Below are 24,035 nucleotides of genomic sequence, written 5' to 3'. Positions count from 1 at the left end.
TTTTTCTTTTCCCCTTTTCAAGAAGAAAAGCAAACGGGGTGGGGGGTAGGGTGGGCAGGGGAAGAAAATGTGCAACAATGAATGAATGAAAAAAAAATAGGAAGAATATGCTGAAATAATAAATAAAATAAAATATGGTTTAAAACCTAGGAAACCCTATCAAGTCATTCTAAGCTTGTCCTACAGAGTGGCTGGGAATCAGAATTGACTGGCAATTGGGATTGTTTTTTTTTATTTTTTTTTTTGGAAAGAACAGGATGATTGGCGAAACAGTATTATCAAAGACTTGAAGCTGTGAAAAACATATCACACACCTTGGTAGTGTGATATGGGTTACATTAGGGCGGAGAATTCCAGCCGCAAGAAACGTGGACTTCGGACTTGAGACTTGAAACACAAAGAATTCTCAGTCTAGGACTCCCAGCTCTGACAGAAAATATAAAACAAGGGGAGGTGGTCCTTCCGCTTGAAATGACCAATAAGAAGCGAAGCAGGGGACATGGCTGCCTAAGGGAGGAGCTGATTGGCTGTGACAGCTGTCACAATGGTTACTACTTCCTGGGAGGGGCCAGGGTGTACCTGTGCCTCACCTGGCGGTACCAGTGCTTCACCAGGAGGATCAGGTTCTTCAGCTTGGCGGGCCGAGTGTTCACGAAGTTCCTGCGCAGCTCTGCAAAGCAGGCAGCGTGCTCGCCTCCCCGGCAGCTGGTGCCGAGGAGGGTGGAGAAGACCTGGGGCTGGGGTTTGGTGCCGGAGCCGAGCTTCCCTGTGAAATTTGAAACACTCCACGTGAACAATTTGAGATGACTGTGTTCCCATGAATATCAGACAAAAGGTTTGAAGACTCACAGAATTTTTAATGCAGAGGCTTATTACTTAATGAGAAAAGGAAGAGTTCAACAAAAACTATGCTTTGTACTTACATGTTCCTAATAACATACCTTAACACCATTAAAAGCAAAAGTTGCCAAAATGATAGAGAAATTGGCAAATCTACATTCAGAGTAGAAAATGTTAAGATATCCAACTCATAAATTGATAGGCCAAATGAGAAGCAAAACGAAACCAATCCAAACAAAGAAACAAAAAAACCAACCAAACATACCCCCCCCAAGCAATAAATCACACTGAGGAAAAAAAAAAACCAACACAAAACCCAATGAAAACTAAATCTAAAGATCCTACATTATCGAATTTTGCAGTTATCAATGCATCTTTTTTCCCCACTCAGAAGCAACCTAGGAAGTCTCAAATTACTCATTATACATAACTTATATTCTGCTTACATTCTAGGAAAACCAGCCAAACAACAAAAAAGCAATGCCAAAAGCAAACAGAGGAACACTAAGAGATACTTCCAAGTCTAAGAGCAAATAGTAATGTCAAATTAAGAGTCCAAAATCAACCTGAGAGATACTAAAAATTAAACATAGCAGCACTTATGCCAAAGTAGCACTCTGATGGAAATGTATAGCCTCTGTTGTACTCACAGACAATTACTAATAATCACTCCAAAAGTTAGAAAAATAACTACAAAGTAAACTCTTACATATATGAAGTTATAACATGTAGGGAGGGGAGTAGACTTTTTTTTTCCAAACTTTGTTTTAAATTGGTTTAATCTTAATTGGAGCATGTGGGGGTGTGATGTCTGCAGTTTTTGGTATACTGGAAACATTTTACAATTAAAAGCTTTATAAAATTAAAAGCATGAAATAGTTGTACTATGTCATGATAATGATTAGGTGTCAGGGACGTCTTCAAATTACTGAGGAGAAATGATGTCAGTCTGAAGACTCAGGTGCACCTGCTTCAGGCCATGGTCTTTTCAATCATTTGTTATGTGTCTGAGAGCTGGACAATGAATAAGGATGACAGAAGAAGAACTGATGCCTTTGAGTTGTGGTCTTAGAGAAGAGTGCTGACTACCCCATGGACTGTCAAGGGAACAAACAGATAAGTGTTGGAGAAATTGTGGCCAGCATGTTCCTTGGAGCCAAGGATGGTGAAGCTTCATCTCACAAAGTTTGGGCATGTTGCTAGGAAAGGCTATTCCTTGGAAAGGGACATCATGCTTGGAAAGGTGGAGAGTTGGTGAAAGAGAGGAAGGCCCTCGATGAGAGGGATTGATACAGTAGCTGCAGCAATGGGATCAAATGTGTCAGAGTTGATGAGGACGGTGAAGAATGGGTCAGGGTCTGTTGTTCATATGTTGTACTTGACTCCATGGCATCTAACAACAACAAAGTAGTTTGCAATACTTAGAGAATTAAGACTACAAGGGGGTTGAAAGCGCCGTTGCTAGATGTTTCCTGGATGCTTGGTCCCCAAAGCTCAGCTGGGTCCTCACCTAAGGCATCAAAGGCAGGCCGCAGGCTTATGTCCATTTGGCTTTCCAGGGTCGTGGACGTGAGGTGGAACTGGAGCATCCCAGGCCCATTCTGTTTGAACCTGAGGCTCAGGCTGTTGGCTGGGTCCTGGCTCCAGGATTCCAGCCGAGCTCGCATGTCATCAAAGATCTCTGCATGGTGGGCCCCTTGGTCTTGGTAGTTCTTGAAACAGTTGAGGAAGATGACGAGTTCGACATCACAACCATCCCTTAGGGCTGTGCCTCGGCCGAAAGAGCCCCCCTGTAGAGGGAAACAGAGCACAAAGCCATGAGCCCAGGAGTCAGACTCTACCATCCACACTCTTGAAACTGCTCTCTGTCTGCTGCCAGGTCTAGCAGCATGTGGCCTAAAAGGAACTACAATCCTATGAGATTAAAGGACAGCATTTGCCTAGAGTTAAAGCTCAGAAAGCAGGCAGGGAGAGGCTAGAAGGATGAATGGAAACAGTAAGCACAGGGAGGAAGTGGGAAGAGTGCTGTTGCATTGTGGGGATTGCAATCAATCGATGTTCCAAAACAAAATATGTCAGGAGTGTTGAATAGAAAATAAATTTGCTTTGTGAACTTTCAGTCAAATCCCAATGAACAGTTTAATAAAGAAAACAACAACAACAACAACAACAACAAAAGAAGCCCTATAGGGGCAGTTCTACCCTGTCCAACAGGGTTGCTGTTGAGTCAGGATCATCTTTATGGCCAAGGACTAAGTGAGCACAGATGAAGCTCTATTCCGAGTAGGAAGATCTAGAGAACCAACAATACCCACAAAACTTTAAACCCATAGCGACCCTACAGGACAGAGGAGAACTTCACCCTAGCGTTTCCAAGGCTGTAAATCTTTATGATGTTATTCTCCCAGAGTGGGTTTGAACCAGAATAATTGTTTTGGGGGTTCATCCAGCCTTCGTGGATCCAGAAAGTCTGGATTCCATGAACCAGCAAATGTTTTGTTATATATGTTTTGATCACAAGAAGAAGTCTCATTTTTTTAAAAAAATGTTGGCATTTAAAATATAGAGCTCCCTCCAGCCAACCACCCCTCCTTTGCTGCCCAGCCCAAACTGACCAATGTCAGTTGCTGGGACCCTTCCCCTTCTCCACTGTCTCACTCACCTTGCTGACTCTGGAGGGCTTGTGGACACAGTTCTCACGGAGGCAGCGCAAGATGCTGTCGATGGCCTTGCTCACCTGCTCCTGGAACTGGGGGCTTGGCTTCAAATGGTCCTGGATGAAGCGGTCCAGCTCCTTGGCAGGGATCTGAGACACATCTGAGATGCTCTCAGGGCTTGGTTTCAAATGGTCCTGGACGAAGCAGTCCAGCTCTTTGGTGGGGATCTGAGACACATTCGAGACGCTCTCAGGCGTAGAGGAGGCACCACTGACTGCCATCTGGGAGGGACTGGGAGGGGCTGGACATGTGGGCTGCCCATCCTTTGCTCTATGGTGCACAACACAGGAATCTACACTGTCCTCGGAGGTCTTCTGGTCAGGGTCTCTCTGGATTGGGTGACCCAATTCTGAGCCCCCAGCACGTGGCAGGCCCTGGAAGTTATGGAAGAAGCTGCTTTACTCAGGGCAGAGGTTTCGACTTCTGATCCACCCCTCTCTCACCAGCCCAGTGTACAGCCAGAGTGACTGAGGCCCAGAGAGGAGGAGAGAGTTATTGCTAGTCCTAATGGTGCCTTTGTGAATGGAAAAGGGTTTCCCTTTGTGGAGGAATGAGTTACAAAAGGCATTCCTTAGTGGCAAGAAGCTGCACTGCAATCCCAGAGGTGCACGGTTCAAATCCACCAGATGCTTTGCTGGAGGAGGAACAATCTCCTCCTGTACCGGTCAGATGTGATTTGACATTACACACACACACACACACACACACACACACACACACACGATAATAAAATAATAATAATAATAAAGGCATCCCTGTGGGTGGACAGTCACTGGGCCAGTTGACCAATAATTATGCAAAATGAAACCTTGTCCTTCTCTAAGCTGACTCAGCAGATGCTGAGGAAACATTGCTTATAAAGTATAGATAGAGTGAAATCCTAGGAGGCTGGGGACCCCTCACTCACCGGCCCCTCCCAGGACTGCACAGGGCTCCCTGCTGCCTCCAGGAAACACGAGTAATCACCACAGGCCTCCACCTCTCTGGCCAGCACGTCCCACCGCCAGGCTGTCCCATTCCCTACATCCCAGGTTGGGTCGGCAGGGTCCAGGATCACGGGCCTACAGTACCAAGCAGGACATGAAGACTCTGGTGAGCTAGGTGGTCAAATTCCGGGCTCTGAAGTCCAGTGCACCTGGTTCCCATCCCAGCTTCCCAGCTCTGTGGCCTGGAGCAGAGGACTCAGCTTCTCTGAGCCTCAGTTTCCTCATCTGCAGAACAGGGATAACAATGGTGCCTACTCTGCTGGGGACTGGTGCTGTTGTTGTTGTTGTGTGTTGTCATGTCAGCAGTGTCTCATAGCTGGTCCTCCAGTGGGGTTTTGGAGGCTGTAAATTGTGTGCGCCTGATACAGGCCATGATCGTTGCAATCACTTGCTATGCATCGGAGAGCTGGACAATGACCAGGGATGATAGAAGGAGAATTGATGCCTTTGAGCTGTGGTGTTGGAGAAGAGTATTGAATATGCCATGGACTGCTAGGAAAACAAACAGGTTCATCCTGGAGATGGTTAAACCAGGCTGCTCCTCGGAGGCAAGGAGTCTTCTCCTCGCTCCGCCCTCCCGCCACTAGTTTATTTACAAAATTCTAATACTAATTCGAACAAATTCTTTCAATTTCCCTCACTTCCCTCATCAAATTGTACAGCCCAATTATTAATTCCCCCTTCTCCCTGCACATCCACATCCCTCTGCTTCCAGCCTCTCCCACTCCTCCTGGGTCCTTATACTCATTCTCCAGTAATGGGTTTATACAATATTTGTCCTGTGGGATTGAGTTAGTTAACTCAGCATAATGCTCTCCAGTCCCTCCCAAGTTAGGTAATAATTTACAAAGTTATTGCTCCTATGTGCTGCATAGTACTCCACTGTGTGAATGTGCCATAATTTCTCAATTCACTTGTTTGTGGTTGAACATTTGGGCTGTTTCCTTGTTCTTGCGATGGTGAATAATGCTGCTATGAACATGGGTGTACAATTCTGAAGCTTCATCTGACGTACTTTGGACATACTGCAAGGAGGGACCAGTCCTTGGAGAAGGACATCATGCTTGGGTGGGTGGACGGACAGCGCAGGAGAGGAAGGCCCTCTATGAGGTGGATTGATTCAGTGACTGGGGTAATGAGTGTAGGTGTGTCTGAAACAGTGTGATTGGCACAGGACAGAGCAGGGTTTAGGGCTGTAGTACATTGGGGTTGTTATGAGTTGCAGGCAACTCAATGACACATAACAACAATAACAACAACAAATTGCCCAGGAAGAGATTGCCCATCCTTCTCTCATGGAGCAGCTGGGAGATTTGAACCATGTGCCTTTGGGACTGCAGCACAGCTTCTTAACACTGGCCTTCAAGCTCCTCGTGCTGTTGTTAGGTGCTGTCGAGTTGGTGCTGACTCATAGTGACGTTGTTTACACTAGAACAGAACCCTGCCTTATCCTGTACCTTCCTCACTGTGTTGATCCATCTTCTGGCAGGTCTTTCTCCCTTCCACCAACCCTCTCCTTTGTCAAAGATGAGATTCTTCTACAGGGGCCGGGATGACATTGGGACACTAGTTACAACAGCCACAGGGTAGCCACACTCTTCCCACTTCATCCCTGTGACTCTCATTTCCATGCATTCTTCTCGCCTGCTCCTTGGTTACCAGCCAAGGGTCTTCATCATTTGGATCTCTCCTGGACTCCCGGAACTCCCTGGGTAAGGCAAATGCACACCTGGAGTTGCAAGCCCTGATTTAGAAAATGCATGCGGAGCATCTCCACTGGGCTCCCATCCAAGTCATCAGTCAGAATGTTCATGATGGTTAATTACCTCCCCGTGGCCACGCTGCAGGGGAGCTGGTGCAGGGGGTAGGAGGATGTACCTCGGTCTCTTAAGCTGTTTCTGCAAATACTGCCCAACTGCTGGGTCCTCAAAGCCATAGTACTCGGTCCAGAAGATGCAGAGGTGCTGGTACTGGAGGATCAGGCCCAGGACGGTTCGGAGGCCTTGGGCCAGGCTGAAAGCATCCTTCCTGCAGCCCTGCTCCCAGGCAAAGATGGTCAGCAGCTCCAGGGCATAGGCTGGGGGCAGCTTGGTCCTCTTCTCCTGGGGTGGGCAGACCTGTATGTGGGGGGAGAGGCAGAGAAGAAGGATCAGAGTAAGCTTCCCGGGATATCTCTGTAGGAGGGTGTGTGAGGTCAGGGTATCAGGAGCCACAGGCCTCACTGGACAAGCAGCTGGGATCGAGCCTCTTTCTGGAGCAGCTGGATGATCTCCAGTTCCCACTGCTCGGGTTCCACCAAGCGGCCAGCTCACGTCTAGTCACATCTTCCCACCCTCTGTTCAAGCCTCTCAACTGCCAGCCTATCAGTCGTGGTGCCTCTGATCCACCAAAGCAAACAGACCTTTGACCACATCACTACTCCCTCTCCTTTGGATAAACCACTGTCAGAGGCCTGGCTAACTTGCAAGGCAAGACTAGCACTACATTTGTAAAACCAGCAGAACTGATTCCATCTTGACTAGAACCATCTCGAAAGGAAACCTAAATGAGATAATGTGATTACCCCTGCAGGTGTGTTTTTCAGAAACCTATATAAGCCTTTTCAGAGATAATAAAGAAGGGATACGTGATCAAGGAGGAGGCTCTCTGCATCTTCATTTAATCCTCATCCCTTCTCTCTGCGGAACTGTTTCTATATATCGGGGCAGGACCTCAATAAACCACCATCCATGGCTCCCTGTTACCCTTGGAAGGATGACTCAGTTTAAATGTAAGGTGCTGCTTGGTTGACCTGTGTCCACCTCGCCAGCTCTCTTTCCCACTCCAACCGCATGTGTTACTTATCCCACTGGTCATATCACATCCCGTCTGTCCATCCCAAGTGCTCCACTTTCTGTCCCATCTTGTCTCTGCACATGGTGTTGCCTTAGCCTAGGATGAACGTCACTGCTCCCTGAAATTTTTTGACTCCCCCCTCATTCTTCACAGGCTGCCTCATTTGACTTCTTGACTGCTGCTTCCATGAGGATTGATTATGGAGCGAAGTAAAATTTATTAGTGTCCAAAATATATAAAGAGCACTGAGAAATCAACAAGAAGGCAGACAGTCCAATAGAAAATAATGAAGGATATGAACAGATAATACCTAGAAAGAGAAAGGTACAAACAATTATAATTTTTTTTCTTGTTGTGTACTGTCGAATTGGATCCAACTGGCACAGGAGACAGGAGGAGATTATCTCTCCTCCAGCAGAGCATCTGGCGGATTCAAACCTTTGGGATTGCAGCACAGCTTCTTGCCATTATGCCACAAGAGCCCTCTTATGATTCTCATTCTTGAGAGAAGGGAACCAGCCAGGTGCCCTGGGCAAAGCCCCTCCCGAGTGCCCTCACCTGGCGGTACCAGTGCTTCACCAGGAGGACCAGGTTCTTGAGCTTGGCTGGCCGGGTGTTCATGAAATCCCTTCGCAGCTCTGAGAAGCAGGCTGCGTGCTTGCCCCCCGGGCAGCCAGTCCTGAGGAGGGAGGAGAAGACCTGGGATTGGGGTTTGATGCCAGAGCGGAGCTGTCCTGTGGATAAAGAGGGTCACCGGGTCAGCACCGAGACCTGCTTAGGGAGCAGGGAGAGAATAGGGGCAGGGGAATCTGGGAGAGAACTCCAGCTGGTGCTTAGTGGCCTGTGCCTCAGTTTACACTGTGCTCCAGTGTCTCCCCACCCGCTCCGAATGGTCAAGTGGTTAAACAGGGAAGGATCTTCCAGCCGGGTCAGAAGCACTTGCACCAACCTCCCCTCAAAACTCCCCCATTCACATATTATCTAATAAACAGAATAATTTCATGCTGAAACCTTATATATATAATACAATGACCTTCATGGTGGGGTCAGCTATGAGCAGCCAGTCATTTGAGAAGGAGTTTCCTTCCTTGAGGGTGTGGCCCACATCAAGCATGTATGGATGCAGGCAAAGCTCTACTGCCTTTGCTTGGTCTGGACCTTGCAGCTGGCTGTCGCCTCTGGTTCCCTGGACCTGAGCTACCAGTCTGCTCACCTGACTTAGATTTGTCAGTAGCTTCCGCACGGCCCATGAGAAGTCTCTCCTGACCTCTGATCCATGGACCTGGGACCCTACAAGGTCATGAGCCAAGTCTCTCTCTTTATATATATATAAATTTCAATGATTTCCTTTTCTAGAGAGCCCGGCCTCTGCCACTTGCACAACCCTAGTTAAATTATGCTGAGTGAAATATCTCAGTCACAATAGGACAAATACTGCATAGTGCCACTGTTGTAAAATGGGACTGACACTGGGGTTGGGGCAGACTGAGAAAGATGGAATAAATAATGGATACTGCATTGAAACAGATGAGGGCGAGAACTGTTTAAAAGGGATATATGATTAGGTATTATTGTCATGACAGGAGTCCAGAGTGAAGGCTGCATAGTGGAGTGGACTTGGGGGAGGGATTGTGTAACAATGAAAGAACTTTTCAAAGAGAAGGACAAATTGGGGGAAGGAGAAAAGTGCAACAATGAATGAATGGAAATCCAAGGTCTCTGTAAACTTTCATTACAATTAATAAAAAAAAGCGAAGCGCTGTTCTATGTTCTTTTCATAAATTAACATTTATGTGTGTTAACACAGACATTAGATATTAACACAGACATTAGATATTAACATAGACATTAGATACTAACACATTGAATACTTTGGGCATATTGCCAGGAGGGACCAGTCCTTGGAGAAGGACATCATACTTGGAAGGGTAGAGGGTGGGGAAAACCCTGGATGAGACAGATTGACACAGTGACTGTGGCAATGGGGCAGGTGTGTCAGAGACAGTGAGACTAGCTCCGGATAGGTCAGGGCTCAGAGACACTGTTTTCACAGGGTTGCTAGGAGTCATAGCTGACTCGACAGCACATAACAATGACAACAACAATACTCCCAACAAGTGTACAAGGCAGATTAATTATCAACCCCCTTCTCTGGTAGGCTGGTTGGTGGTAAGGAGTTGCACTGCCAACCTAAAGGCATGTGGTTCGAATCCATCAACTGCTCTGGGGAAGAAAGATGGACAATCTCCTCCTGTGAGAATTACAGCCTTTGAAAACCCACTGGAGGGTTGGGTACGAGTCAGTTCTGACTCAAAGACACATAACAACAACAACAACAACGATTTTACAGATATGGGCATGAAGACACATTACGACATTAAATCAAGCACATGTTATCAAGGAGAAAGGAAAAAGCACATGGATGTTCTGAAGATGAGATAGAAGATTCTACAAAATTCTGGCCTTGTCCTTGGGCCCCAGTGGCAGAGCCATGCCTCTGTGCCGTGGCCTCTGACGTCTTTGTGTTGTAGACAGCGGCTGGAGGACATTCTCCTGAGATACTTGGGAGAGTGTCAAGTTCCCAGACATGAGAACCACAGACTCAGAGGACTGAGGTCTTCCACGCCCGTCTAGTCCAAACTCAGTATGTTTAGTTAAGAACCAGCTCAGAGAGGGACAGAGACTTGCCCAGGCCACACAGCAAGTGGGTGGCAGGGTTAAAACTAGAAGCTCTGTTTTATTCCCAGAATAAAATCTCTAGGTGGTCTCATCTCCCTACCTCCCACCCACAGGCGGGGCACTGCTTACCCAGGGCATCAAAGGCAGGTACCAGGGTAACATCCATCCAGCTTTCAAGGTCCTTGGATGCCAGTCGGAATTGCAGCACCTCAGACTTGTCCTGCTCAGGAAACTCAAGGCTCAGGCCGGGGACAGGGTCCGCCCACCAAGATTCCACCTCTGTCCGCATCTCGACCAGTATCTCTGCCAGGTGGGCACCCTGGTCCTCGTAGCTCTTGAAGCAGTTCAGGAAGAGGACAAGTTCGAAGTCACAGCCGCCCTTCAGAGCTGTGCCCCGGCCAAAGGAGCCTCCCTGTGAAGAGACACTCACTCAGCATTCCAACCTCGCCAACGCACGTGCCCAAGTGTAGGCAACTCAGGTGAGGCGAGTGGGCTGGGTGGGGACTGTGGCAGCACAGCAGCCGGCCACCGAAGCTCGAGCTGCACAGTTTTTTCAAAGAAGCAACTGCTGTGTGTAAACTCATGATTTTTTTAAACATTTTTTTTTTATCGTGATTTGGTATTCTGTTCAACAATTCACACCCGTTCTGATTTGTGTCACAACACTCTACCCACCTGCTCCCTGAGTTTACGATTCTCATTTGTCCTTTCCTGTCCCTTCCTGCCTTGGGAGCTTTATCGTTGGACAAATGCTGCCCTTTGATCTTGTGTGGTTAGTTGGCGTAGGGCATGTTCCTCTCTGATGCTATCTGGCACCTTGTCAGTCTACTGTTTGGCAGAGAGAGGAGCCTTAAAGAGTTAAAAGGTGATTAAGGGTCATCCTTTTGGGGGTTCCCCCATTCCCTAAAGACCAGTAAGTGTAATTTTTTTTAAAAAAAATTTTGAAACTTTCCCTGTACTTCTCCTCCCACTGTATCCAAGGCCTCTGACTCTGGTCCCTCTCTGAGTCAGCAGTGATGGCCGGGCACCACCTCGTTCTTCTGGTCTCAAGGGGCTGGGTTCGAATGATGCTTAGTCCTTTGGGCTAATAGTTTCCATGGGTCGTTGATTTTCTTCACTCCTGCAAAGGATGTTGATGTTGGGTACCATCAAGTCAACCACAGCCCACAGAGACCTACGAACGTCAGACTGAAACCCTGTCCTGTCCGGTGCCATCCTCATCATCTGCGGGCTCCAGTCACTGTGTCAATCCATTTCACTGAAGCTCTGCCTCCTCTCATTTGCTGACCTTCCTGCCTTTCCCAGAATGATGGCACTTTCTAAGGATTGACCCCTCCTGACAACAGTGTGTGTGAGACCGAGTGTCCCCACCCTTGCCATTACGGAGCAGCCTGGCTGCACTTACTCATGGAGAGATGTCTTTGTTCTGTGGCAGTTCACGGGATGGTCAACACTCTTCCCCAGAACCAGCGGCAAGGGGACGTTCCTGCAGTCATCTTGCAAAGACCAGGGAGGAGGTTGTCACATGCTTAAGACCCCTGAGCCAGTAGAGGCTGGGCCGGGATTTGAACCTCAGGAGTCAGGCTCCCAAACCCACATTCTTATCCCTTACTTAACTGCCTTAAAACCTGCTGTAGAGTTGATTCTGATTCATCACGACCCCCTGAGGCTGGGACCCTTCGTGCGAGGAGGCTGCACATCCTTCTCCCAGGATTTCAAGCTGCCCACCTCTCTCTTCTCAGCCTGACCCTCTACTCCGCCAGGGATCCTTCAAAACAGCTTTTTTTTTAAAGGAAGTTTTCCAACCAGCACAAAGGTTTGCAAGAACGTTTTGCTAATGCTGCTCCGTAAGAAATCTGTCTCTACTTCTTAGCAACTTCTCACTGGCCTCTGAGCCTCAGTTTCCCCGTACGTCAAGCAGGGGTTATCTCACAGGGTTCTTGTGTACAGTCAATGTCTATTTCATCTTTCCGAGGCACTTGATACTAACACACAGTTATTGTTGTTATGTGCTGGCGAGTCAGCCCAGACTCACAGCTGACCCTCCAGCAGGTTTGCAGAGGATGTATGGAAATGTTGGGGGAGAAAATTGTCCATCTTTGTCCCAAGGAGAAAGGTGTATTTGAACCTTCTGTCCTTGGGTTGGCAGCACACCTCTCTACTCAAGGAGGCCGCCAGTTTGTAGGTCATATTTAAAGACATGAAAGAAAACCAAGATAAATTGGATGTACCTATATCCCGCCCTCATCCCCTTTGCCACTCACCCAGAAACCAAGACCACGAGGGTCAGTGGCCGCTGTCCACAGGGCGCCTCACCTTGATGACTTTCAGCACCCGCAGCTCGGGCTCCGGGGCTCCGGGGCGCCCCCAGCGTTCTCGCAGGCCGGTGCTCAGTGCGCCCAGAGCACGCCGCGATGCGCGCACGAACTCCCGCGGACGGCTGCAGGCTGCGCGCCACCAGCTCGTCCAGCGCGCCGGCCGCGGTGCTGCGCAAGTCCATGGTCGCTGCCGAGTGAGCCCTCCGCTCTCTCTCATAGGCGCGGGGTTTCGGGTTTCGTTTTCCTCCACCTCCCGGAGTTCCTGGGAGCCTCAGTTCCCACCCGCTTTCTGTTTCGATTCTTACAGCGGTGCTGATAGCCCGGCCGCTTCCGGGCCCTCCCCAACCTTGCTTCCTTGGCCTCCCTGCACCCACCCAGCTCCTAGGAACAAAACAGCCTGAAAAAACCTCGGGACGGGGCGGGGGGAGGGGGAGGGGGCGCGGATGTGTGTGAGGGTCGCTGCGTGCGTGGGTCTGGGAGGCACAAATGGTTAACACGGCAAGGTTGGTCATTCCAGTTCACCCAGAGAAGCCTTGTGAGAGAGTGGTCTTACCTCAAGTTCTTATTTTTGTAATAATAACCAAACCCACTTCAGGGGATGCTGGGTGCCAAAGAGAGTAGGTTCGAAGGGCTGCCTCCCAATGGTTCAGAGGCAAGACAGGCACAATGGTGTTTTTTCTGTACTGTTGTTGCTCATGAACTTCAGCTCTGACTCTGTCCTATGGTACACCACCCTCACCACCTCTGACACACTCAAGTCCATTGCTGCAGTCACCGTGTCCACCATCACGTTGAGGGTCTTCTTCTCTTTCGTGGACCCTCCACCCTTCCAAGTACAATGTCTCTTTTCAAGAAATGGTCTCTCTGAGCAACACGAGCTGGTGCTAATTGAATAGTAACGTGTATTTGGTTATGACTGTCCGGGACTCCAGGTATTCTCTCATTGAAATGTCTCAGTTAATTACAAGAAGCAGTTACTGTTGTTCCTACTGTCAGACAAGGATGTGGATACTCAATGAGGCTAAATGACTTGTCATTTAGAAGGTGACAGAGACAGGATTTGAATGCTGGACTCACTGGGTTAAAAAGTCAGTGTGTAATTCTAGGAGACAGTTCTCTGCACACTGTGCTTTGACCTCTGTTACCAAGTGTTTTATATAATTGAAGAAAAAAGCATGAGGCACCAGGTCTGGTGCATCAGTATCTCACTTTTCCCAGGTACGTGCAAGTATCAGCCTGTGGGCATGTGCCCAGGCCCAGGGAAAGAGACCAATCATTTTAGGGATGGAATCTATCCCTTGTCTTCAGCTGCTACGTGACTGGACCAGCTGTGGCTGTCTGAAACACTGAGTTGAGATGGATTCAGATGCCATTATTGATTAGTGATGCCTGAGTACAGTGGGAGTGACTAGTGATGTCTGTCATGTGCACAAGAAGTCCTGGTGGTGTAGTGTACAGTGTGTCATAGTAATAAAAAACGGTGGCAGTTCGAATCCACCAGCAGCACCAACAAAGATGGGCAATCTCATATGGTAGCCTAGTGGTAAGGAGTTTTGCTGGCAATCCAAAAGAGCATGGTTCAAATCCAGCAGGTGCTCCATAGAGAAAGATGGGCAGTCTCCTCCTGTGTGATGTGTTGTTGTTGTGTGCCCTCAAGTCACCTGCCTGTGTGACTTACGGCCTCTGGAAACCCCGTTGGTGGGTGAGCTATGGGTCTGACTTGGTGCACAACATAGGGCCCTAATTGACCCCACCTGGTGGCAGCTGGCTGAATTGCAGGAGGACTTGACCAATTGTTTAGCTCAACTTAGTGGAGGCGGCTGTCTCACCTCATCCTACGTAAGTACCTGTGGTTGTGTGCTGTCGAGTCGGCATCAACTCATAGTTGACGAAACTTAACTGGGAGTGTTCTGTGGCAAGTAAGGGCATGTATTCTGGGAGGTAGGCCCCCTCCTGATTAAGTGCTGAAGCCCTTTTGGGCCAGGCCCTCACAAGGGTGGTTAGGAGCCACTGAGCTGACTCCTCCCCAGGTGATCTGCTGAACAACAGCTCAGACCCTTGCTCTGCTCTGCACCACCCTCCCCAGCTCTGACAGGCTCGAGTCTGTTGTTACAATCACTGTTGGGGTCTCCCTCTCTTACACGGACCCTTTACCTTTCCCAGCAGGTCTTTTTCCAAGGACTGGTCCCTAAGGAGATTCCCACAGCATGTGAAGAGCTCCCCCGTCCTTGCCCTGTGGTTGTTATGTGTCATCAAGTCGCCTGCAACTCATAGCTCTGAACCTTGTTCTATCCTGAGCCAAGCTACTGTCTCTGACACACCCGCCCCCACTACCCCAACTCACTGAGTCAATCCATCTCATCGAAGGCCTTCCCCTCCTGCGCTGTCCCTCCACCATCCCAAGCCTAATTTCCCTATCTAAGGGCTGGCCCTTCCTTGCAACATGCCCCAAATAGATAGAGCTTCAGAATCCTTGCCTCCAAGGAGCAGCCTGGTTCCACCCTTTCCAGGATAAACCTGTTTGTTTTCTTAGCAGTCCATGGTACATTCAGTACTCTTCTCCAGCACCACAGCTCAAAGGCATCAATTCTCCTTCTATCCTTCCTAGTCATTGTCCAGCTTTCTGATGCACAGTAATTGGAAAGAACATGACCTGGATCAGGTGCACCTTAGTCTTCAGATTGACACCATTGCTCAGTATCTGTCCTTCAGGGGATACAGATATTCTAGAAAGTAGAAAGGACACGTCCCGGTCAGTTCTGGATATTCCTACTTTATTTGTGGCTACATCATCACAAAGAACGGTGGTGACGGGCTGTGCATGCACCGGGGGCGTACGTGTGGGGTCTGGGCGGGGAGGCGGTTACATTAGTTGGGGGAGCGGCCCCTCTGGGGTGCTGACAGCTTGCAGCATGCTCATTCCAGCGCCAGTGCCGTGCCAGGCTTGGGCGACACAGCCAGCATGCTTTCTCCTAGGGGGGAGGTGGGAAGGCAGTGGGCTGAGGGGGACAGTCAGAGGGGGGCCGTGGGGAGAGGACTGAGAGATGGTGGACTGGGAAGCTGTCGGCCACCTTGCAAAGCTATTGGCCATCTTGGGGGGCTTCTGTCCAGACCACCTCCAGAGGCTACTGGTCACCTTGCGGTGGTGGTGGTGGGGGATGTTTCCTGGTCTACCTCAGGAGACTGTTGGTGACCTCAGGAGTCTCTTGACCACCTTGTAGGCCACTGGCTGTGTTGGGAAGGGATGACCACCATATGGAGAAGGAAAAGGGAAGGAGATTGGTGTTTAGAAAAATGTTTGTTCAAGGCAAGAACTTTGTGTCTTTGCGTGAGTTATGCATGGAGCTGGAGCGGAGGGCAGAGGAAAGGAACACTGGATGGCCTGAGGTTGGCAGACGTGACAGGTGTACCCCGTGTCTGGGGACTTCTGCAGAGGGTGGTGGTTTACAGCGGGGCATATCAGGCTGGAAGGTTCAATGGAGTCTGGGCAAACCCCACCTTCTCTCTCCCCATCACTGTCCTCATCGCATTTCCTCCTTTGTATTTTTTATTTTGGGGAAGAAATATGGAAAGATTCACGACACGTCAAAAGCCTTTGATGTCAAGATCGGCCAGTATCTAAAGTTTTATATTCATGACGGTACTGAATCTCCCTGCAGACATAGTTAAGAGCATGTCAAAGACAGGAAGAGAGCAAAACAGAGACAGACACAGAGGTGGAGAGACAGACAGAAAGGTGGTTCCGAGGAAAGTAGGAGTCAGAGAGTGCTGGGGAGTCTGCTCATTTATCTGAGAGGGAAGGAAGGGAGACGGGCTCTGGAGGGCCCCCCTCGGGCCCATAGCATCGAGGTCTTCTAAATGCCTCTTGTGCCCATGCAGAGAGGCTGGGGCTGAGCACACCCCTCTTTGGAGGCCTCTATAGGTTGTATGGAGCTGCTTACTGAAAAAGTCAGCGGTTCGAGCCCACTGGCCACTCCATGGGGGAGACATGGGGCGGTCTCCCCCTGTTAAGATTCACAGCCTTGGAGGCCCAGTGGAGGGTCACCAGGAGTCAGAAACGGCCAGGAGTGGGTATTGTTTTACTTTGGGGGAGGCTGCCATGCAGCTGGGCTGCAGCACCCCCTACTCTGGGCCCGGGGGATGGGGCTCTGTCCCTAGGAGAAGTGTTTGGTCCTGAAGCAGCGCAGGTCTGGGACACGTTTGCTAGTTTCTCAGAGTTTGCGGCTGAGCCGGTGAGAGGCAGGGGTGAGGATGTCTTAAGATAAACATGTTTGGTTTTTTGCTAGTTCTCCTCCCATGGAGAGGAGAGAGGTGGGGAGAACTGGAAGGTGCCAGGGGAAGAGAGAAGGCAGGGGGCAGGGAGCAAACAGGTGACCTGTCAGAAGGCAGGGGCAGGGGGTGAAGTCTTTTTGCATATTCTGTGTCCCCAGTTCTTGATGCCTTTGGAACAAGGAGGGTGGGTGGCTAGTCATTGGGTGGTTTAAACACTGTGGTCTCTCTTCGTGGCAGGTGGGGTGTGATTTTGGAGGATGGGGGGTCCCTGGGTGGTGCCTCAGAAGAAAGGCCTGGAGATCTGCCGTCGCTGTCATGTGCTGGCAAGTCAGAACGGACTCACCGCTGACTAAGTCCAGAGGGTTTTCAGACACAGTAAATCGCATGGGAGGAAACAGCCCATCTTTCTCCAGGGGAGCAGCTGGTGGATTTGAACTGCTGGCCCTTGGGTTGGAAGCTCAGCTCCTTAGCCTCTAGGCCACCAGAGCTTCCCCCAGATCAGCCACTGAAAACCCTAGGGGGGGTGCAGTTCTTCCCTGACACCCACAGGGCACGGCGAGTGGAAGCTAAGTTTTGTTTGTTGGTTTAGCAGGAGCAGCGGGAACCCGAAAGCTGGATTTCTGCCCCAGGATCCAGCCTCCGAGCTTCGTCTTGGCTGAGGAAGCTCCAGGGATGCGCACGCTCAAGGCCAAGCAGTCTGCAAACACCCCAGGAAGCTCTGCCCTGGACCCCAGCCTCGCGGCCCCATCCTGGGGGTGCACAGGGGCTGCTCTCAGAGCCTACGTCCGGGTCAGGCGGAGCAGTGCTAACAGGAGGGGAGACCCCCAGGCCTGCTTGGGGAGGACGGGGCAAGTGGGGGAGGTAGATGCAGAGAAGAGACCAGAGTGCGGTGGGCAGCTGGGTGGGGGGCGTGGGGGCGTGGCCGGGCCCCGCCCTAGTCGCTGGACACGTGGTTCTCATTCTGCAGCTGGTGCCAGCGCTCGATCTTCTTGTCCTTGTTTTTCAGGCACTCGTACCAGTGTTTCAAGCGCTCGCCCTTAGCCGAGATGCCCAGCTGGCAGCCTCCTGGGGGGACAGGGAAGAGCGAGGCCAGGGGTCAGAGCCGTGGACTCGCACGCTGGTCGCCAAGCAGTGACCCTCCGCAGTGGCTCGGGGAGCACGGGGTCCAGCCGGCTCTGCCCCCAGTGACCCCGCACGGGCCTGCCCCACCGTCAGGGCACCGCTGCCCTTTGCCCGCTGATGGTCCCTGTGCCAGGCCGTCTCACTGAGGGGCCCCTCGCCCTTCCTGACCCTCTGTTTCACCGAGCATGACGTCCTTTCCTGGGGACCAGCCCCTCCTGGCCACATCCTCAAAGCCTGACAAAACATCATCATCCTCGTGTCTGAGGAACATTCGAGCTGTTACTTCTTCCAAGCCAGGAGAGGGTAGTAGAGAAATGGTACACAGGGGGCTCTGGTGGCTTAGTAGTAAGGAATTACACGGCAAAGGTATGTGGTTTGAATCCACCCGCTGCTCTGGGGTAGCAGGACGGCCAGTCTCCTCCCGTGCAATTTCCTGCCTCTGAAAACCCACTGGAGAGTCAGCTATGGGTCGGTTCCAACTCCATGGTAAACAACAACACAACACAACACAACACACAGATGATGGACATATAGACAACAGTGTGAAGGACGCGCTACAGGGGTTAGAAGGTGCACTGGTGGACTAGTGGGTAAGGAGTCGTGCTGCCAACCCGAAGGCACAGGGTTCGAATCCCCCAGGTGGAGAAGGATGGGTAATCGCCCTCTGTGCAAACGACAGGCTCTGGAAGCCACTGGAGGGTCAGGATGCTTCCACCGTGATAGCAATGAGGGTGTTTTCTAGAACAGAAGATCCTGCGACAGTGTTGGTGTTGTTCTGCACCGTCGGGCGGGAACCTGCTCAGAGCTGACCCTCCAGTGCGTTTCAGGGGCTGTGAACTGCATGGAGGAGAGAGCTCATCTTTGCCTCGGGGAGATGACTGGTGCTGTGTGCTGCTGAGCCGGAACCGAGCCACAACGGACCCTCCAGCGGGTCCCGAGAGGCAGGAGCTCACATGGGAGCAGATTGCCCGTCCTCCCGTGGAGCAGCTGGCGGATTCGAACCAGGTGCCTTCGGGTTGGCAGTGCAGCTCTTAGCACCAGGTCTCCAGAGCTGCCTGCGTGGTGCTGGTGTCACTGTCGTGACTGTCTGCTTCCTCAGCTCACGGGCTGCTGCTCAGGAATCTGCCGTAAAAAGAGTTGGCAGCAGCTCCGTCGGCAGCAGCTCCATCCGGCAGCACCGAGGCTTCACTTCTGTCTGTCCACTCTTCTGCTGATGGAAAAGGAGCCCTGAGGTGCAGCGGTCAAGGGCTCAGCTGCTCACTGACAGGTTGGGGGTTCGAATCCACCCTGCGGCTCTGTGAGGAAAACACCTGGTGATGTGCTCCCGCAGAGATGACCGCCGCCGCCGAGGGGCAGCCACAGATGGAGCTCGGGACTCTAGCGGCTACCCGGTGGCACAGTGGTTATTGCCTGGCTAACTGAAAGGTCAGCACTTCAAACCCACAGCCGCTCTGAGGGCAAGGAGGGGGCAGTCTGCGACCGTCAAGAGCACAGCTTCGGGGGCAGTTCTCGTGGGTCGTGCAGGGCTGCTGTGAGTCGGGATGGACCTGACCTTGGGGCAGTGGCTGCAGTCTGCTCTGTAAGGTGGGTCTGCTGTGAGCTGGAAGGGATTTGAGGACTCCTGACAACAGTCACCAATGGAAACCCGCAGTGGGATGGACAGATTCCCTATCCACACCAGACTCAAAGACATGGACAACGATGGTGAAGACCACACAGTTTAGGATGTGACTGTGGGGATCCCTTCTATGGGGGTTGCCCTGAGTCAGCGCTGACTTGACAACACAACACTCTCACCGGTCACCACCCACCGTTTCGGGACACCCACAGATTTCTGCAGGGTTTGCCCTGCCCAGCCCTGCACCCCGCTTGCGGGCTGCACCCCGACAAGTCTTCCCTCTCGCACTTTCCTCCCGCATCACATGGAGGAGGGCTGGGCACAGGGAAACCTCTCCCTCGGACTTGACCTGCATTTTAGGGAGAGTCCACATAATGACAGGTGGACTTTGGAGGTGTTGCTGGTTTGGTTCCGACCACAGCAGTAAAGCAATTAGCTCAGCAAAGTTAGTCACGTGGATTTCGGTTTGTTTGTTTCCCAGTGGAGAGAAAAGTGTGCAACAGCTGATGAAAAAGTGTGAGAGAGTGTGAGCACGGCCAGAACGGACACTGAGGCTGGAGGGGGCACGGGCTGCTGGGGGACGGCGCCCGCAGCCTGGCCGGATGCAGGGCTGGCATGGAGCTTCCATCAGTAAAACACACAGTGTCTGTGACTCGTGTTAAGGCTTTTAGATGGACCGAGGTGTCTCTCATACAGATGAATCGATATCTGCATCTGCCGATGCGATTTGTTCCATAGATAATGAGCTGACATTTCCAGGTGGGGCATTTCCACACTGGACCAAACACTAGGTCTTGGGCCTGACTGGGTGAGGGGGTGGTCTTTGCCCTCAGCAGCTCGGAGCAGCCCTCCCCTCCCGGAGGGACACACAGAGCTCTTTGCTCAGGGTCGGGGACCCTCACTCACCGATGTAATCATTGGACTTGCCGATGTCATAGTCCCAGACCGAGATGTCCAGCGACTTCTTTGCCAGGTCACTATGTTTGATGTCATAGAAAAACTCCTGCAAGGGACGGAGGAAGACATGTGAGTGAGAGGGTCCCTGAGCTAAGAGGCTGAGGTCCAGGGATTCAGGGGTCCAGGCTCCCAGCAGAGGGACCCTGAGCCCTAATGACACGCTCTGCCATGGCTCTTCTGAGAAGACTTGGAAGAAAGGCCTGGTTATCTCATTCCCAAAGTCATCCCTGGACCACAAGAGAACCGTCTGACGAGTGTTGAGTCCCGAGGAGGCCGCGGATCCAGGCGGCATCTCACTCTGCTACACGGCAGCTCAACTAGGTCACCAGGCCTTGCCTCCCAGTCTACGCCGGTCTGGACGTTCCATGGACACTTGTTTACCAGGAGGTGGTGTCTGAAATATTTAAGGCACAGCCTCCAGGCTCACATCCACACAAGCACCACCAAATTATAATGAACTGACAGAGGGTGGTGGTTGTGAATGGCATTCACACAATTTTCTACTCTTCCATCCATTCCGTTTTCTATTAGGTCTAAAGACCCCCAGCATGTGAGTGGCCTGCTGGCAGCAACTGTGAAGTTGAGGACAGCACAAGAGAGAAAGAGGCACAGAGAAGGAATGAGGAATAGCCTCTGGGTTTGGAGGGTTGAGGAGTTTGCCAGAGAGGAAAAAAACAGCAGGGGCAAAAGGCCGAGGGGCGTGTTAGAGCTCAGCCTGGAGTTTAGAACGACATGAAGATGGGGTGTCTGAGGCGGGAGAAAGGAAGGACGTGAGTCAGAAAGGGCACGACTGTCGGGCGAACAGGTGAGGGAGACATAGCTGGGGTATTTCTGTTTAGTAAAGAGGGTGAGACTCTGGATTTGTGTGTTTGTGTTTTGAAGCTTGCATTTACGTGGAGGAAATACTCCACAGAGGGAAACAAGGCAGGTGTCTACTGCGAACGTCCAAGCATAAAATGCCAGGCGCTGAACCAAGGCAGTGACAGTGAGAACAGAGAAGAAGCCTGGTCATTGGCACTGACTGTCGCTCCAGCGGGTCCTGATGGGTGGGTGTGGGGAGTGAGGGGGAGGGTGGGGCTAGCTACGTGGAAGGCCAAGGCCACTGCTGTCCGTATTTACGAGAACTGGAAAAGGCTAAATCCGGCTTGGAAGACATGCAGCCAGAATGCTCTTTAGGCAGGAGGGTGGTGATGCTTCATCTCAGGTCCTCAGGACACGTCAGCAGAGGGGCCAGTGGCAGGGAAAGGCATAGTAAAGGAGGGTCAGTGAAGAGGAGGACGACCTTCAACAAGACGGATCAAATCAAAGGTTACAAAGAGGAGCTCGAGCCCAGCAGTCGTGGGGCTGTCTCAGGACCACACATCACGCACTGATGGGACAGCCCCTTCCAACTGAACGTGATCTCCTTCCAAACTCGGCTTTCTCCCTGTCATTCCAAATCTACGGTCATTGGGTTTAGACTTGATTGCCTCCAGTGACAAGGAACTCATTACTTCTCCCTCAGAAAAATCAGGCTGATCTAGGACACAGTTTCTGTTTCCCCTCCTAATGTGATTTACAACTATCTAGCAGGGAGCTCCCAAAGAACGGGGCAGCCTTACCTCATTAAATTCAGGGTTCAAGGTTTTCTTCTTAATCTGGGTCTTGTGTTTGGCTTTCTTTCCCATGTCCGGTTTCAGCCAGCTGACAGAAGAGAAGAGGAGGGTTGGATGAAGTCAAGGAACAAGCAAAGCCCTGTGAAAGCCCCGGAGGCTCCTCCCAGTGTCAGGACAGTACCTCAGCATGGATGAAGCATGAGTCAATGCTGTGCGCCAACCTGCCTGTATTAATGTTCTATTTACGCCCTGGTGCTGTAGGCCACGGGGAGGTGGAAGCCAACCCACAGGCCGCACCTCTCTGGTGGTTCAAATCCATCAGTGGCTCCGAAGGGGAAAAAAAAAAAGATAGGCAACCTCCTCCCATGAGATCTGCAGCCTCCCCAAAAACCTGCTGTAGGGTCAGCTGTGAGTCACTTCTGACTTGATGGCAACAAATTTGAAGTGAGCAGGTATCCCTCACCCCCCTTCAAAGCCACGGTGCCACAACAAGCCCATTTTACAGAAAAAGAATTGAGGGTCCAGAGAGGTTGAGAGGTGGGGTCCGGGCCACACAGGTGGGGAGTAGTAGCTCCGGAGTCTGGACCCCGTGATCTTCCTTCTGTGCAGCGAGCCTCTTCCCCCCACTGTGCCCCACGCAGAGCCTGCTGCTTTGAAATCCTCTGTTTCGCTTTCATACTTCTGCACCTCTTTCTGACTAGAACTGCCTTAAATGGCTTTCAAGGCCATAGTCTTTACAGACACACACGACCACCTCTCTCTCTGGAGCAGAGGGGTGGTAGGTTTGAACGTACAACCTTTTGGTTAACAGTTTAGTGCTTTCACCACTGTCCTATCAGGTCTCCTGAGACACTGTATTACTCTCCCCATTTTACAGATGAGAACATGGAGACCAAGAAAGGTTAAGCCAGTAGTCCAAGGTAACACAGCTAGAGAATGTTAGTGACTAGGTACCGTCAATGGGCTCGGCTGTTAAGTGAAAGGTTGGCAATGTGAGTCCACTGAGAGTGCCTCAGAAGAAAGAAAGGGCTGGTGATCTATCTCCAAAAAAACAGTCCCTGAAAACTGTGCAGCTCAGCTCTGCTCCGACACACCAGGGTCCCGTGAATGGAAATACAATAGACAGTAACTGGTGTCAGAACTGGGATTCAGACCCAGGAGGTCTGTGCTCATAGCTTAGTCCGGAGAAACACATTTTACTGTCAAAAGGAAGGATTTCATTGAAAGATTAGTGTCTGTCCCAGCACAACTGAAATGGCACGACCTTAATGTGACAGCTTGACCCTGGCGCTACCGCCTGGAGGTAAGTGGAAGTACATGCACGGGTTGCCTTTTTATCTGAGAAGACGTGGAGGCTCAGAGAGGAGGAATGATTTGCTTGTGGTCAAGCTAGAAATGGGATGTGAAGCCCTACTCGGTGGTGGCCATCAGATACCAGACCTTGAGATTCCACGTCCAGGGCTCTAGTGTCTGGGGGCTGACATCTAAGTCCGTGCTTGAGGCCAGTGACTGAGCGTGGCAGAGGCCCCAGGGCAGCCTCCTCCGTGGTCAACACTGTCTGCAGGACTCCCTGCTGAACCGCACCCAGGGGGCTTCCACCCCGCCTCCTTCCTCTCAGGTCTGATTTGCACTGCGATTGGACAGCACTCCCAGCCTCCCTGAGTCTCCCCTGGATCCAGGCATTGAATCTCCCACCCCAGCATCTGCTTCTCAGGGGACCTGAACCCACACAGACAACCATGTGGGATGTGGTCCTGTCACCACGACTGAGATGGGTCTAAGAGTCTAAGGCTCTTTCTCAAGAGCGTTTCCAGACCGAATGTGGGGGACGTCTGAGTGGGAGGGAGCTCTCAGCTGTTTCAGATCTGCAGTGGACTCCTGCACCTGCAACCGTGCTGACCACGACCTCCCCACCAGTGGGGACAGAGTCTCACAGCTTCCTAGGGGGGCAAGGTGTCAATCTCACTGGGAGACTCCAGCTTCACTGCAGCAATCCCGGGCCCCGTATCCCCTCGTCTCCCCGTGTGGACCTGGGCCTCGTTTTCCCATATAATCCCGGGCCTCCATCTCCCTGTGTGGTCCCGGGCCTCCATCTC

The 24,035-nt window shown here is 51.3% G+C and overlaps 2 protein-coding genes across 3 annotated transcripts in view; both read right to left on the bottom strand.

Annotated features, from left to right (window-relative positions):
- Nucleotides 1-12,557, bottom strand: part of OAS3 (2'-5'-oligoadenylate synthetase 3, 100kDa) — a 22,110-nt gene extending 9,553 nt beyond the window's left edge. The window contains 10 exon segments of the mRNA XM_006901012.1: nt 591-766; nt 2,351-2,630; nt 3,503-3,674; nt 3,732-3,931; nt 4,465-4,618; nt 6,422-6,660; nt 7,937-8,112; nt 10,187-10,469; nt 12,374-12,490; nt 12,492-12,557. Coding sequence (XP_006901074.1) covers nt 591-766; nt 2,351-2,630; nt 3,503-3,674; nt 3,732-3,931; nt 4,465-4,618; nt 6,422-6,660; nt 7,937-8,112; nt 10,187-10,469; nt 12,374-12,490; nt 12,492-12,557 — 1,863 coding nt within the window.
- Nucleotides 12,558-17,581: 5,024 nt separating this feature from the next.
- The window catches only part of RPH3A (rabphilin 3A homolog (mouse)), a 68,825-nt gene continuing 62,371 nt past the window's right edge, over nt 17,582-24,035 (bottom strand). For both annotated transcript variants that reach the window (XM_006900983.1, XM_006900982.1), the window contains 3 exons: nt 21,946-22,027; nt 20,294-20,390; nt 17,582-17,712 (listed from right to left, as the gene is read on the bottom strand). In XM_006900983.1, the coding sequence (XP_006901045.1) occupies nt 17,582-17,712; nt 20,294-20,390; nt 21,946-22,027 (310 nt within the window). The remainder of the gene's footprint in view (nt 17,713-20,293; nt 20,391-21,945; nt 22,028-24,035) is intronic.

Source organism: Elephantulus edwardii, unplaced genomic scaffold (assembly GCF_000299155.1).
Source record: "Elephantulus edwardii isolate Elephantulus edwardi_28Jun2011 unplaced genomic scaffold, EleEdw1.0 scaffold00304, whole genome shotgun sequence".
NCBI classification, from domain to species: Eukaryota; Metazoa; Chordata; class Mammalia; order Macroscelidea; family Macroscelididae; genus Elephantulus; species Elephantulus edwardii.
Note: the sequence above shows the minus strand (reverse complement) of the source record. Positions and strands in the feature narration are given on the sequence as shown.